Source organism: Choloepus didactylus, chromosome 25, assembly GCF_015220235.1.
Source record: "Choloepus didactylus isolate mChoDid1 chromosome 25, mChoDid1.pri, whole genome shotgun sequence".
NCBI classification, from domain to species: domain Eukaryota; kingdom Metazoa; phylum Chordata; class Mammalia; order Pilosa; family Megalonychidae; genus Choloepus; species Choloepus didactylus.
Window position 1 is genome coordinate 2165696 of NC_051331.1, and position 15065 is coordinate 2180760.

Sequence of the window (15065 nt, forward strand, 5' to 3'; positions counted from 1 at the left end):
CCTCGCCCCCTCCTCCGTCGGGCTGGGACGCGGAGGACGTGCTCATGCCACTGCTCCGAGGGCCACCACTTCAATGCCGGCAGGTTCGTGCCCAGCGACATGCGCCCCAAGTTCGCCTTGCGCCTGCCAGGGTCCGCGGCACCGGCTGCCTGGTGGCGCTGGGAATAAACAGTCCTCCCCCCTCCTCGCCTCCGCCTGCTTTCTGCACCCGGTGCACTGCGGGGGTGGGCAGACTGCGGGAGGGACTTCCCACCGCGACCCCTGGGGCCCAAAGGCGGGAGGGATGGAGGGGAGACCTAAGGTGGGACTTCCAGCACTCTCGGGGCGTCCTAAAGAATTGAAGATAGACCCGACGGAGGACTTCCAGCCAGCCTGTTTAGACGCCAAGGCCCGGGCCGCTCAGGCCCGCAGTGGAGGATGGAGGGCAGACTCAGGGAGGGACTTCCAGGCGGCCGGACGGGTGAAGTGGAAATGCAGCCCAGCCGGGCTCACCGAGCGCCCGGGACGGGGCCTGTGGGGGCGGGGCCTGTGGGGGCGGAGCCTGGGCCGCGTCCCGCCCCCTCCCTCAGCCCCCAGCGGCCGCCAAGCCCCGGGGAGTCCCTCCAGCGCGCGCCGCGGAGCCCGGAGCCTCCTGCGGACACTCGGACCCGGCCATGCCGCCCCTGCCGCCCCTGCTGTACCTCTGCGTGGCTGCCGTGCACCTGGCGAGAGCCGGAGGTGAGGCGCCCGGGGCCCCCCAGCCCCCCAGGAACCCCGGGGAGAGGACCAAGGCGCTCGCGCGCTGCCCCGGGGGGCCAGGGACCACCGTCCGGGGTCCCGGGAGCGCGAGGCGCCCGTCCCCACCCCAGCGTCGGGACCCTGAATCCACCCAGTCCCAGCCCCAGAGCCGAAGGGGTTGGAGAAGTTCTGATTCCCCCCGCTTCTCAGATGGAGAGACTGAGGCCCCGAGGGCGAAGGGACTTGTCTGAGGTCGCCACCCTCACTCCCGCCATCCCGGACAGCTCGGGACGGGAGCGGCCAGGCTGGATTCCCGCCCGTCATTTGGGCCGCGAGTGGAGGGCTGGTGGGCAGACTCGGGGAGGGACTTCCCGCCGGCCACAGGGGATCGGAGGTGGGTTAGGGGCGGCAGGAGGCCGCGGGAGCTCGGGGGCCACTACGAGGCGGCTCCCATCAGAGCGCCTCCCCGCAGATGTCCCCGCCACCGAGGAGCCCCCGGGGACCGCGTGGAGCCTCGAAGGCGGGAGGTGGCGCCCCGGCCAGGCCTCGCCAGCCCCGGAGGACTGGAGAGGTGAGTCGGCCAGGGGTCCGACCCGGCTCTGCAGCTGTCGCCCGGGGGTGGGTGGGGGATGCAGGAGCCCAGGCTACCCGGGTCCCCAGGGGGGCCCAGGGCTCTGGGCTCGGGGCTGCGGGTGGCGGCCGGGGTGGCAGCGCGTGCCGTTCCCGCAGAGGCCGGCGAGTGGACGTCCTGGTTCAACGTGGACCACCCGGGCGGCGACGGCGACTTCGAGACGCTGGCCGCAATCCGCTTCTACTACGGGCCGGCGCGCGTGTGCCCGCGGCCGCTGGCGCTGGAGGCGCGCACCACGGACTGGGCCCTCCCGGCCGCCGTCGGCGAGCGCGTGCACCTGAGCCCCGCGCGCGGCTTCTGGTGCCTCAACCGCGAGCAGCCACGTGGCCGCCGCTGCTCCAACTACCACGTGCGCTTCCGCTGCCCAATCGGTGAGGCCGGCCGCGGTGGGCGGGGCCGGGGTGGGCGGGGCTGGGGCTGCTGGGGTGGGCGGGACCGCGAGGGGATGGTGGGGGTGACCACCGGGGTGCCCGCCAGGCGATGCACGCGGGGGTCCTCCATGCCCGCGGTCGGGCCTGGGGGGACGGCCGCCTGAACCAGCTGCGAACCCCCTGCCGTCCCTCCCTTCAGAGGCCGCATGGGGCGCCTGGGGGCCGTGGGGCCCCTGCTCGGGGAGCTGCGGACCCGGCCGTCGCCTCCGCCGCCGCCGCTGCCAGGAGCGCGCTGGAGACGCCTGTCCGGGGCGTCCCCTGGAGGCGCAGAAGTGCGTGCGGCCGGAGTGCCCAGGTAGGAGGCGCGGGGCCTGGTGCGGAGAGGCGGGGCCAGGTGCAGGGCGGGGCCTGGTGCGGAGAGGCGGGGCCAGGTGCAGGGCGGGGCCTGGTGCGGAGAGGCGGGGCTCAGGTGCAGGGTGGGGCCTGATGCGGAGAGGCGGGGCCAGGTGCAGGGCGTGGCCACCGGGAGACCCGCCCCTCCTTCTCTCCGGCGGGGCCTCAGGGAATGGACGTCAACCTCTGAGGTCCCCGTGCAGCAATGGGCAGGGGGAGGACGCGCTTCCCCTCTGCACGGCCAAGTGCGCGGCCGCTCTCGTGGGCGCACCCAGAAGCCGGGACACAGGCTCCTGGGGCACGCGCCCACCCCCACCCGCTGCGCCCTCGCAGACACGCGCCCGGGGCCTGGCAGACGGTAGCCCCAGACTCTCCCGGGCCCACACCCGGGCCAGCCAAGAGGCGGCTGGAAATTCTGCCTGGGCCTGAGCTCCACAAACATGGTGTGGCGACTCCGTGCCCGGTGGCCAATGGGGCCGTGGGGTCCCCACCCCACCCCCGCCTGGCTCTCCCTTCCCCCAGCCTCTGCCCTGAAATTGCCAGTGGAATTTTCCGTTTTATGGAGAAACCGCAGGATTCGGAGGGGAGGGAGCAGTGCTGAGCTCTAGACCTGGCCCCTCGCTGGCCCCAGCCCCTGTCTGGGCATAGTCCTGCTGGACCTGGCCTCAGTGGCTCTTAGGTTGCCCAGACCTGACCCCCAGCCCATTCCCCCCTCCCCCCTTCACACCAGGAACTGCTCCTGGGGGGGCCCTGCTGAGGCCTCTCAGGGGCGCAAGGGGTGTCTCGGTGTGTCTGCTGAGTGACCCAAGCACAGAAGCCTTCCCCAGGTGCCCCTGCTGCCCCCTGTGCCTCCCCCCAGGGTGCAGTCCCGACACCTGCGGATGCCCCGACCATGTCCTCCTGGGCACAGTGGTCACCCCGTCTGGTCGGCTGCTGCCAGGGGCTCAGGTCTCTGTGCAAGGCTGGCCTGATGCCATGACCACCAGCGATGCCCACGGAATCTTCCGGGTGCCCGGTGTATGTGCCGGCAGTGGGGTCAACGTCAGCGCCCAGATGGACGGCTTCTCCACAGGCATGGCCCAGGCTCAGGCCAACGGCTCTGTCTCTGCCGTCGTCTCCATCGTCCTTGAGAAGTTGGGTAAGGGCTTCTGTGCAAGGTGGTGGTGGGAGCTGAGGAACAAAGGAGGAAGTTCTAGGTGACACAGAGTTCCCGGGAGGGAGAAGGTGAGATGCAGAGTGGGGTCACTGGGGAGGAAATAAGATGCGACACGGTCATCGGAGAAGGCAGGAAGCTACACATGGCACTATGGGGAGGAAATAAGATGTAGTACAGTCACTGGCGAAGGCACAAAGCTAAACATGGCCCATTGGGGAAGAAATAACATGTGACATGGTCATCGGAGAAGGCGGGAAACTAAACATGGCAACATGGGGAAGAAATAAGATGCATCTCAGTCACTGGTGAAGGCACAAAGCTAAACATGGCCCATTGGGGAAGAAATAAAATGTGACACGGCCATCAGAGAAGGCAGGAAGCTAAATATGGTGTCATGGGGAAGAAATAAGATGTGACATGGCCATCGGAAAAGGCGGGAAGCTAAACATGGTGCCATGGGGATAAACAAGATGTGCAGTTGGAGAAGGCGCAAGGCGACGTGTCTAAACATGGAGCCCAGGGGAGGCATTAAGACGGGGTGCAGTGTCGAGCAGAAGCAGGATCGCCTCGAGTTGGGGAGGGGCCAGGCAGGTGGCACCCAGTGCCCCAATGAAGGGGAATGGGGGGTTTTGCTCTGGGGAAGGGGTGCCGGGAGGAGTCTAGCAGGTTTGTGGGGGCCGGGCCCTGACCTCTGCGGCCCCCACCCCCAGAGAAACCCTACCTGGTGAAGCACCCCGAGTCCCGGGTGCGAGAGGCCGGCCAGAACGTGACCTTCTGCTGCAAAGCTGCGGGCAGCCCCAGGCCCAAGAAATACTCCTGGTGAGTTCCTGCCCCTCGCCCGGGGTCAGGAGTCCTGGGGGCCCTGACAGGCCTTCTGGAAGTCTCCACTGGCCTCGATGCCCTGCTCCTGGGAGAGGAGGCTGTGGGCCCTGGGGAAGCCGCTCTGGTGGTCCCTGGCCGAGGGTGGGGGTGGATGCAGCCCGTTCTCCATGCTGGGGGTCCCCCAAGTGCCACCTGCCCGACACCCAGGTTCCACAATGGGACGCTGCTGGACGGGGGCAAACGTGGGGCTGGGGCCGTCCTGGAGCTGCGGGGACTGCGCCCCGACCAGGCCGGTGTCTACCATTGCAAGGTGTGGGACGGCGCGGGCGCCGTGCGCTCAGGGGACGCCCAGCTCACCGTGCTTGGTGAGCAGCCCCGCCCGAGTCCCGACAGCACCCCAAATCGAGCTCCAGCTTCAGACTGACCCCTGGCCTTGCTGAACCCTGATCTGAGGACCCCAATGAACCCCAGACCCTGGCCCGAGCCCTTGACCCCAAACTGCGTCCTGACTGCACCCCAAATTGAACCCCAACTTCAGACTGACCCCTAACATCACTAAGCCCTGATCTGAGGCTCTTACTAAGCCCTGAACCCTGGCTGTGCCCCATCCCCAGACTGAGCTCCAATAGCACCCCAGTCAAGCCCCAAATTCAGACTGACCCCTGACCTCCCTGAGCCCCAACCCCTGGGCCAAGCCCCTGACCCTGAACCAAGACCTCACTGTGTGCCAGACTGAACCCCAGCTTCAGACCGACCCCTGACCTCACTGACCCCTGACCCCAGACTGAGTCCTGACTGCACCCCAAATTGAGCCCCAACTTCAGACCGACCCCTGACCTCCCTGAGCCCCAACCCCTGGGCTGAGCCCCTGACCCTGAACTCCCCGACCCCGGCCTCGCCGGATCCCTGACCTCGCCCGGACCCCACGGTGTCTCCACAGACCCCGGCCGTCTGGCCTGCGACCCCGAGCCCCGTGAGCACCTGGTGCGGCTCCCCGAGGACTGCGGGCGCCCGGGCGCTGGGCCCACCTTCCTGGACGTGGGGCTGTGCCCCGACAGCCGCTGCCCCGGGCCCGCAGGCTGGGGCGCCCGGTGTGGGGACCCCGGCTCGCGCTGCTGCTCCGTGCGCCGCCTGGAGAGCCGGGAGGTCCGCTGCTCCGGCTACGTCCTCCCGGTCAAGGTGGTGGCCGAGTGCGGCTGCCGGAAGTGCTTCCCGTCCCGGGGCCTGGTCCGCGGCCGCCTGCTGGCTGCCGACTCAGGGGAGCCCCTGCGCTTCACCCGCATCCTGCTGGGCCCCGAGACTGTCGGCTTCACCTCCTTCCAGGGAGACTTCAACCTCGAGGTGCCGCCGGCCACCGAGCGGCTGGTGGTGACCTTCGTGGACCCGAGCGGCCGGTTCGCGGATGCCGTCAGGGTCCTGCCCTTCGACCCTCGGGGCGCCGGCGTGTACCACGAGGTCAGGGCCATGCGGAAGAAGGATCCGGTCATCCTGGATGCCCGTCGGGTGAACTCGGTCCCGCTCGGCGAGCTGGCGGACGGGGCCCCCCTGGGCGAGCTCGTCTTCCCTTCCAGAACATTCCGCCGGACCGACGGCCGGCCCTACACGGGGGCCGTGGAGGCCCGGGTGACCTTCGTGGACCCACGCAACCTCACCTCGGCCGCCTCTGCCCCCAGCGACCTGCGCTTCGTGGACGCCGACGGCGAGCTGGCCCTGCTGCGCACCTACGGAATGTTCTGGGTGGACTTGCGTGCGGCCGGCTCCGGGGAGCCGCTGTGGACGGGGCCGGTGGCCGTGCGCGTGGCTGCCAGCCAGATCCCCATGGCGGGCCACGCCGAGGCCCTCCAGCTGTGGTCGCTGAACCCCACGTCGGGGCTGTGGGAGCAGGAGAGCGGCTTTCAGTGGGAGGCGGCCGCCGGCCCCCGCGTGCGCCGGGAGGAGCGCGTCTTCCTGGCCGGCAACCTGGAGGTCCGCGAGCGGCGCCTCTTCAACCTGGACGTGCCCGAGCGCCGGCGCTGCTTCGTGAAGGTGCGCGCCTACGCCAATGACAAGTTCGCCCCCGACGAGCAGGTGGAGGGTGTGGTGGTCACTCTCGTCAACCTGGAGCCCCTGCCCGGCTTCCCCGCCAACCCGCGCGCCTGGGGACGCTTCGACAGCGCCGTCACCGGCCCCAACGGCGCCTGCCTCCCCGCTTTCTGCGACGCCGACCGGCCGGACGCCTACACGGCCCTGGTGACGGCCACACTGGGCGGAGAGGAGCTGGAACCGGCCCCGTCCCGGCCCCGGCCGCTCCCAGCCACCGTGGGCGTCCCCCAGCCCTACCTGGGCCGGCTGGGCTACCGCCGCACCGACCACGACGACCCGGCCCTCAAGCGCCACGGCTTCCACATCCAGCTGGCCAAACCGAGGCCCGGCCACCCCGCCGAGGCCAACGGGCCCGTGTACCCGTGGCGCAGCCTGCACGAGTGCCGGGAGGCCCCCGTGACCGCCGGCCACTTCCGCTTCGCCCGCGTGGAGACGGACCGCTACGAGTTCAACGTGGTGCCCTTCCGCGAGGACGCGCCTGCCTCCTGGACGGGCGACTTCCTGGCCTGGTGGCCGAACCCCCAGGAGTTCCGGGCCTGCTTCCTCAAGGTGAAGATCCAGGGCCCCCAGGAGTACATGGTGCGCTCGCGGAACGCGGGGGGCAGCCACCCCCGCACCCGGGGCCAGCTGTACGGGCTGCGCGACGCCCGCAGCGTGCGGGACCCCGAGAGGCCGGGCGTGTCGGCCGCCTGCGTGGAGTTCAAGTGCAGCGGCATGCTGTTCGACCAGCGGCAGCCGGACCGCACGCTGGTGACCGTCACCCCGCAGGGCAGCTGCCGCCGCGTGGCAGTCACCGGGCTGCTGCAGGACTACCTCGCCCGGCACCCCCCGGCCGCGCCGGCCGACGACCCGGCCGCCTTCGCCATGCTGGCCCCGCTCGACCCCCTGGGGCACAACTACGGCGTCTACACGGTCACCGACCAGAGCCCGCGGCTGGCCAAGGAGATCGCCATCGGCCGCTGCCTGGACGGCTCTTCCGACGGCTTCTCGCGCGAGATGAAGGCCGAGGCGGGCACGGCTGTCACCTTCCAGTGTGGGGAGCCGCCAGCCGACCGGCCCAGTCTCTTCCAGAGGCTGCTGCAGTCGCCGGGGGCCGCGCTGGGCGACATCCGCCGGGAGATGGGCACGGTGGCCAGGGAGCAGGCTCGTGGCCAGGGGGTCTCCCGTGCCCGCCGGGGCAGGGCCCGCCCGTGACCCCCCCAGCCGCTGCCCCCGCGCTCTCCGGGGTCCTCATATCCTCACCCCGAATCTCCCCCGTCCCCGGGATTCTGCCCAGGGCCCCGTCCCCTCACCCCTTCCTGGAATTCACTCACAAAAAGAGTGACCCCAGGAGGGTCCGTCACGAGGTGGCGGTTTTGTCCTGACCCTACACCCAGGAGCCAAGGGAATTGCCCGTCCCCAGCTCAAGGTGGCCTTGACGTCTGTTACTTTCACCCCGACTTTGGAGATTCTGCCCCTTGGGGGTTCAGGTTGTGCCCACCGAGCCCCCTTGTGCCTGTTGCTGAGCTTGGCACTTCCTCACCAACCCCTGTCCCCCAATCTTTGTCCTCGGGGTTATTTATTGAAGCAAATCAGCAGGCCGGCTGGTGGTGGATGAAGATGTCAGCCCAGTTACGATCCGGGAAGGGGCTTCTCGGGGTTCCCCTGTACACCTCAGCCGGGCTGGGGGAGGCTCTGGGAATGGGGGTGCAGTTCTCGTGAGGTGGGTGCATAGAGACCCCACCCCAGCCCAGCCCCCATCAGCCAAGGAGCCGGGTCGGGGGCCATGCTTCTCGTGCTCGATTAAAAACGCTTTGTCTTCTGTCACCTCTGGGCTGGACTCGGGCAGTGTGTCCACAGGAGGGGACACGTGAGGGACGCGCACGGACACCATGAGCCGGCAGCCGCGAGGCCCCCAGTGACGTGGTGACCCGGCTGCTCCGAGCCGAGCTCCGGGCGCCCGCCATGACCTCAGTGCTGGGGGGGGCAGCACACTCGTCACCCCCCATTCATCACGTCCTGCCGGGCCGGAGCCACCCGCCACCCCGTCCGAGCCGTATCCCCACTTTATAGACAGGGCAAGGGGCAGCTGAGAGCCTTCGCCATGGGCAGGCCTCCCCCTCCGCCCGTCCCTTCACCCCCACCTGCCACCTGCCCAGCACGTGGAGCTGATCATTCTCCGCTGGGCGTCCACGCAGACCCTAGCCCACCTTCGGGGTCACCACTCAGCCACCTGAGACCCCCCATGCTTCTCCATCCGGCCATGCCCACCCTTCCCTCAGACCCTGACACCTCCCAGCTTTGACCAGGGGGTGAGCTCGGGGAGCGCTGCTGGAGTCCAGCTTTGGGGGACCCTCACCCCAGACAAATCCGGGATGAGAGGGGACAGGAAGTGGCTTCCAGGCTCCACGGGAATTTTTCCAGAATGTGCCGTAGGGCCCCCCAATGCCCTCCCGGCGCCGTCCCACATCAGGGCTCACAGGGAGTGGGTCCCGGCCGCTGGCGGGGTACTGGGGAGCAGCCAGTCGGGGGGAGCCCCCCTGCAGCCAGCCCCGTTGCCGGCCGAGGGTGATGAGGTGTGAGGTTCCCGGGCCAAATACCTTTCACCAAAAAAGTGCTGGCATTGCGCTCGCTGCCAGGCCGGGGGCAGCAGGATTGGGATGGGCGGCCGGCCAGGCCCAGGGTGGGGCCGGAGCAGGGGCGCTTCTTCCCGCAAACCCCCTCCCCAGACGGCCACGGTGGGGCTGGGGACCAACAGGGGCTCTTGGGGGGCCGCAGGCCGGGGAGGGCGTCTTGGGCAGAGGGCACGTCGCCCAGAATCGCCAAGGCAGCCCCGGAACCTCTGGCGACTGCGTGACGCTCGCCAACAGCCCCCCACGAGGGCAGCGCCGGGCCCCGAGTTCCCGACGAGGAAGCGGGGGTTCCGAGAGCAGGACACCACCCCTGAGCTCGTGCCAGTGCCTTCCGCACCCCTGTCCAAGCCCCCCGAGCCCGACTTCCGCCCCCCAACCCCGCGGCTGAACACGGACCAAAGGGGCCTCCTGGTAAAGCCATTTCCCCCCACACCCCCGCAGCAGCTCCCCCCAGCGCCAGGGGCCCCAGCTCCGGGCACTGGGTCGGCTCAGGGCACAGAGGCTCCGTCCCACCCACGGCATTTTTGACTTTTATAATTTTAGAACCAGGGGTTCTTAAAATTCCTAGCACCACAGGGGGGGTCAGGGAATCTTGGAGCAGTAAAAGGCTTAGAACAAGTCCGAAAACCGCAGAATCTGGGAGGAGGAAAATAAAAATGAACACACTAAGTGCTGCCTGGAGTCAGGCCCCACCCCAGGGCCAAACTCATTTTAAGGGCAGTTAACGTATATTTATTGTTTTGGGGACCCTGGAATATGCTTTGAGGGGGGATTCTCATCCCCCATTTCACAGCTGAAGTGGCTGGGGGGACTGAGGAGGGTGGGAGAAAGGGAAAGGAAGGGACATAGGCACTGGGGGCTTTGAAGGATGTATAGGAGTTCTCCAGGTGGGCATTCTGGGAGCAGGAATGGCATATGCGAAGGCCACAGGCAGCAAATCTTAGGAGGGCAGCAGAAGGGAGCCGGGCAGGGGTGGCGAACAGGGCCTTGAATGCTGGACTGAGCGCTTTCCGGAGGGCAATAGGGAGCCACAGAAGGTGCTGGAGCAGGGGATGGTTAAGCCATTTCCTGTAACGAAGGCTCCCCCGGAGCCAGGGTGGGATGCAGCTTGTTGGACAGTGTTGTTTTTTCTAGAACTGGGGTCTGCCTGCTCCCACGTGGCAGCCCAGCCCCCCTCCCCGCTAAACCACCTCCTGTCCTGGCCGAGCAGCCCTGGTTCCCTGCGTCGGGGCCTCGTGGGCCTGGTGCAGCCGCCCACCACTTCCCCAGCCCGCCTGTCTCTCTCATCAGCCCTTGGAGTTGGGTGCCATCCCAGTCCCAGACCCCAAAGACGGGGCCAGCCTGGCGGGGAGACCTGGCTTCCTTCAGGTGCGGCGGGCGTGCTTATGTTTCCACAGTGGAGAGGCAGGCATGGCGCCCGCCAGCGGGGAGGCAGATCATGGCACTCCCAAATGCAGGCCGGCTCACGTGGGGTCACGGCTGCAGAGAGAGACCCAGACACACTATGCGTTCCCAGGGATTCACAGCCACCTCGCCTGGGTCCCAGCCTCCGTCAGCCCACCAGGGGCCCCGGGGACGGGCTGGGGGTGCGAGCCTCAGAGCCCCCGCTGCTGTTCCAGGGAAGGGCTAAACCCCTCCTGCTGAGTCAGCTGAGGGGGCCAGTGGGGCCGGGAGCTGCCAAACCTCAGGTATGTGCTCCGAGGCCTGCCCTGGGCCCCCGCCTCCCTCCTGAGCTTCCCTGGGGGGGCTCGAGGCCAGCTCGGTGCAGGCTGGGAGCCTGGTGCCCCAACCCCCAGTTCTTCCCGACTAAGTGAGGGGCAGTGGAGGAGTGAGCTCCCAGGCCGGGCCATGACTGTGGCTCCCTCGTAAAGGGGCCAACAGCTCGATGTCCCGGGGGCCCAGCACAGGGACAAACACGCCCACACACAGCCTGTGCCTTCAGCCATGTTCGACTGCACAGAAACTCAGCCCCAGGCCTGGCCAAGTGAGGGGGCACAGATATCCCACTCCCACAGCTGGGAAAATCCAGAAGGCCCAGAGAAGGTTTTCTGGAGAAGAGGGCATTTGAGATGGGCTTTGAAGGGTGAATAGGAGTTTGCCAAGCGAAGATCAGATCTCCAAAGGACTTGAATACCGGTTTTAGAGTTTACCTTTTGTCCATGAGGATTTTGAGCAGGGGAGGGACACGGTAAGACACCCAGCCTCTGACCTCGGGGACTTTGCAGTCAGACAGTGGAGGCCGAGCCAGCCCCAGCCAGGGAGGCAGAGAAAACACCTCGGGTTTGTGAAGCTCCTTCCGTGTGGTGGCAGTTTCTATTATTATCCCCCTTTTACAGCTGGGGAAACTGAGGGTGAGAGAAGCCAGTCACCTGCCCCAGCCCCACAGGGAGGCAGAGCTGTCTGCACACAACCCTGTGGCCTCCGACCCGTAATCATGGCCTCTAACCCATCCAAGCCAACCTGATAGTTTGATGTCCAGACTTTGCAGCTCAAATGCGTCAGCTCTGCCAAGGGTCGTCTCCTGGTCATCGGGGGTCCTGGCCGGGGAGGGTCTCCCACGCCCGGGAAACACAAGCTCCCCCTGAGCCTTTTCAGGTTTTTGGCCGCTGAGTGGCTTTAATGGGGGACTTGCAGGCAGAGAGGGGCTGCCTGGGCACCTGGGGGTGCTTCACCGGGCCTTCCGGCAGGCCTGGGCCCCTGGCCGGGGCCCCCACCGCCGTCTGGCCTGGTCAAACACAAACACTTGGAAACAGCTGACCCAACGGAATCTGGGTTGCGGTCGGGCCGTGGCTGAGGAAGCCACTGGAAAAACACGCAGCCCACGGCGGGCCCAACTTGGGTTTCACCAGGAGGGAGCGGCCGCCAGCGCCTGGTGCCGGGGAATGTCCATCCGCCAGCTCTTTGGAACCTGTTGACCGGCTGGGGAATCTGGTTGCCGGATGGCTGCTCTCAGCCCCTTTTCCGCAGGCTGTGACCTGCCTGTGGGTGCGTCCTCAAAGACACCTTGGCCCAGCCATGCTCTGCCGCAGTTGGAGACTCCTTGTCTGCTTGCATGCCCCTGACAACAGGGAGCTCACCCCCACTCATCCTCACTCCCCAGGCAGACGGGAGCCTATAACTGGGCTGATTTGCTATGGGAAGCCCTGGATCCCGTAGCTACGGCAGAACGGAGATCAGTGTGGCCTGAGCTTCCCGTACCCGCGGGCCCAGCCACTCCTGGCCTCTCCCCTGGATGTCCCCCCGGCACTTAAATGAACCTGAATGTCTTTCTCCAAAACCCACTCATCACCCCAGCATCATCCTATCTCAGCATCATCTGTCTCAGAGCCACAGGCCAGGCAGGTGGTCACACATCCATTGGGCACCTACTGGATGCAGAAGCACTTTGCTCACATCTCACTGGCCCTCCGGGTGAGGCTGGTCCTACCTGACAGGTGAGGAAACCGAGGCTCAGAGGGTTTACTTGGCCGATTCTGGAAGTAGGAGCCCCCCTCCCACGGGGCCAGGGCACCCAGTGACCTCTCGTGCGGGCTGGGGCGGCCCCTGGTGGCCAAAAGGGGAGCTGCAGCCCGGGCCACGCAGCCCCTCCCCGCCCCTGCTCGTCGCCCCCTCGGCTCCCCAGGGTCCCCTTGCCGGGCCGCCGCGGAGACCCCTGAACACAAAGCCCGGCCCCTTGAGTCAGAACCAGGCCCTGCCGCAGTCCACCATTCGCCCTCGCAGCCTCAGTTTCCCCGGCTCTGCCTCTTCAGGTCGTGAGGGATGCACGGCCGGCATGCAGAAGGCGTCAGTAATCGCAGTTTTCACCCTCAGTAACATGCAGCAGAGGGGCAGGGGCGCGAGCTGGGTGTCCTGGGTGGCCCCATCTCCCCTCCCGTGGGATCTCGCTGGCCCAGAAAGGCCCAGAAAGGCCCAAGCCCACAACGCCCCGGAAACAAAAGCCACCTCCTCTGAAAGGAAGCGAAACTGAAGATCTCAGCCGTCCTCTTCCGGCAAATACCCCATCCCAGGGCCTCCAAGGCTGCAGGTCATTGGTCAGGATGGCCCTTATGCTAATAAACCGACAGCCTAGAAGTTTCTAGCACTGCTCCCTCCTGTCTGCTCAATCTCCATCATCCAGGGGAGGCGTGGATTGCACCCAGCTTTTACCATTATCTTCCTGTACCCATGGCTGACCTCTGGAGGGAGCAGGGGCTGGGGGGCCGCAGGCTGCTGTGGCTACTGTGCGCCCTGCTGCTCCTGCTGGATGTGGTCCTCACGGTCCTCCTGATCTTCTTCACACTCAAGGCCAACAGCGAGGCCTGTGCCAGTGGCCAATGGGCCGAGCGAGTCTGTCAGAACACCACCCACCAGCTGCAGCACCAGCTGACCCGGGCCCAGGAGGCTGTATGGGCCGCCGAGGCTGGAGCCGCCACCTGCAACCAGACTGCCGTAAGCAGCCCCGGGGCGGGGGGCCTAGAAACTCTCCCCAGAACTTCCCACAGGGCCTGGGCAGAGATGGGGGAGGCCTCGAAACCATCTCTGGGCCCCCATGTCAGCAGCCTTGGTTTCCCCTTGGGGTTTGGGGGACCTCCAGTCTGTCTCCAGGGTGCTGGTGTGGGGGAGCTTGAAACTCCCCATAGGCAGTCTTGGGGGCACAGAAATCCCCACTAGGGACTGGATATGGGGTCCCACCAGGCCCTGAAGAAGGGGCCCTTGAAATTTCCACTGCACCCCCAGGAGATGGAAACTCACCAGGGCTGTCATATGGGGACCCTTGAAACTCCCACTAGGCATCTAACTTACACCCAGAAATCCCCCTGTGATGGAGTTCTGGGGGGACCTCTAGATCCTCCCAATCACTGGTTCAAGAGATCTGCAAATTTCCACCACAGTTTGGGTATGGGGAGCCTCAAAACTCCCACGTTTGGGGCTTAAAACTCCCTTTGGAGAGCCATTCTTTTTGGCAGCCCCGGGAGGGTGGTGGCGTGGCCATTCTTCGCAGCTGGAGACTGAGGCCTGAGGAGGGCTGAAGGGGAAGCTAAGAGCCGGTTTGGACCTAAGCCCCTCTGACTCCAGAGCCTGGGGAGGGGGTCCATGACCCAGGGACAGCAGCCAAGGCCCCAGGGTGGGGACCCCAATTTCTGACCCGCCCCTTCTGTCCCAGGTGGGCCTGGAGAACGCCCTGGAGCTGGAGAGGGCTCACGGCCGGGAGCAGCAGGCGCGACTGGAGGAGCTTCTGGGTGAGAAGGGGAGGGGCGTGGTTATGGGGCGGGGGCGGGGCCGAGGCGCTGACACGCCCCTGCCCCGCCCCCAGGGGAGGTCGCCGGCTTGAACCAGAAGCTGCAGGAGGCCACGTTGGAGGTGGAGCGACTGAGGTCAGAGACCCCCCCCGGCCACGCCCCCTGACCCTCCCCCCTTCCTCCTGGGGTACAGCCGAGGCGGCCGCCCACCCCCTGCCCCCTGTCCCCCGCCTGAGCGCCCCGGTCTCCGCCCTAGCAGGGAGCAGCAGGCCCCGAGGAGGGGAAGCGACGCCGCCTCCGCCGGCTCCTCGTGCAGCCCCGGCCTTGGCCCCTGGACGGCCGCGGCGCTCCTGCTCCTGGGGCTCGGGGCTCTGCGAGCCTGAGGTCCCCCCCTTCGCCGGCCGGTGAGGAGGGGGCAGCTGGGGGTCGAGGGTCGCCGGGGTGGGGTGGGCGGCGGAGTCCTGGGGAAGGGGAGCGCAGGGCAGAGGGGAGGGGGCTCTGGGGGGCGGTGGGGTTTGGGGGGCTCTTGCCCTGAGTTCTCCCCATCTTGTCTCTTAGGCCACGGCCGGCCTGGTCTGCTCAGCTCTGTGTCCCCCTTCCACGCCTGCTCGACGGGGCCCCTCCAAGGGGCCATGGGGGACAGGGGCAGCGGGGGCGGGGGCCCCCGGGGGTCCGCCCTGGAGGTGGCGAAGCTGCTGAGCTGGCCGCAGGCTGCCTCTCCCCGGAGCCGAGCAGGGCAGGGGGCACTTGCTTCTTTGCTGTCCTGGCTCCAGGGGTGGGGGGACACTTCTGGGCTCTGTGGGCTCCCCAAGTAATAAAACTCCCTTTCGAGGAAACACTGTACTGTGTGTTCCTGGTGTGTTCCTGGGGCCTCCCTGTGACTGTATCAGCCTCCCCCTGTTCTAGAATGTTCCAGGAGCCCCTGGAGTTCAGGCCGGCATCCCCCCATGCTTCCCCTGGGGCTGTGGTTGTCCGGCTCGCTCACTGCCTGCGGCCTGTTTCACTCTCCTCTATGCGTCCTCTCGTGATGTCCGAGGTTCGGATGGAGATGGGGCTGTGATG

At 67.2% G+C, this 15065-nt stretch overlaps 2 protein-coding genes across 3 annotated transcripts; both read left to right on the forward strand.

Moving 5' to 3' along the window:
• The first annotated feature begins 528 nt into the window (after positions 1 to 528).
• On the forward strand, positions 529 to 7968 carry CILP2 (cartilage intermediate layer protein 2). The gene is made up of 8 exons (XM_037818334.1): positions 529 to 717; positions 1190 to 1288; positions 1447 to 1719; positions 1919 to 2074; positions 2972 to 3250; positions 3979 to 4087; positions 4298 to 4455; positions 5031 to 7968. The coding sequence occupies exons 1-8, from the start codon at positions 654 to 656 to the stop codon at positions 7364 to 7366; spliced, it is 3474 nt and encodes a 1157-aa protein (XP_037674262.1). The 5' UTR covers positions 529 to 653; the 3' UTR covers positions 7367 to 7968.
• Positions 7969 to 12787: 4819 nt separating this feature from the next.
• On the forward strand, positions 12788 to 14846 carry BST2 (bone marrow stromal cell antigen 2). Of its 2 annotated transcripts, none has more exons than XM_037818320.1 (5): positions 12788 to 13212; positions 13928 to 14003; positions 14078 to 14138; positions 14260 to 14407; positions 14562 to 14846. In XM_037818320.1, exons 1-4 carry the CDS (start codon positions 12949 to 12951, stop codon positions 14384 to 14386), a joined length of 528 nt encoding a protein of 175 aa, XP_037674248.1. In that variant the 5' UTR covers positions 12788 to 12948; the 3' UTR covers positions 14387 to 14407; positions 14562 to 14846. The 2 variants fall into 2 exon arrangements, with proteins under 2 accessions (XP_037674248.1, XP_037674249.1); XM_037818321.1 differs by having other exon boundaries at positions 12791 to 13212; positions 14263 to 14407.
• Positions 14847 to 15065: the final 219 nt, after the last annotated feature.

Bases quoted from the DNA above. Each gene is read 5' to 3' on its own strand.
- CILP2 (XM_037818334.1), top strand. From the start codon at position 654: ATGCCGCCCCTGCCGCCCCTGCTGTACCTCTGCGTGGCTGCCGTGCAC. The intron at 2,075-2,971 runs GTAGGAGGCGCG...GCCTCCCCCCAG, and splicing joins CGTGCGGCCGGAGTGCCCAG to GGTGCAGTCCCGACACCTGC. The intron at 4,088-4,297 runs GTGAGTTCCTGC...CCCGACACCCAG, and splicing joins AGGCCCAAGAAATACTCCTG to GTTCCACAATGGGACGCTGC.
- BST2 (XM_037818320.1), top strand. From the start codon at position 12,949: ATGGCTGACCTCTGGAGGGAGCAGGGGCTGGGGGGCCGCAGGCTGCTG. The intron at 14,004-14,077 runs GTGAGAAGGGGA...CCCCGCCCCCAG, and splicing joins GCGACTGGAGGAGCTTCTGG to GGGAGGTCGCCGGCTTGAAC. The intron at 14,139-14,259 runs GTCAGAGACCCC...TCTCCGCCCTAG, and splicing joins TTGGAGGTGGAGCGACTGAG to CAGGGAGCAGCAGGCCCCGA.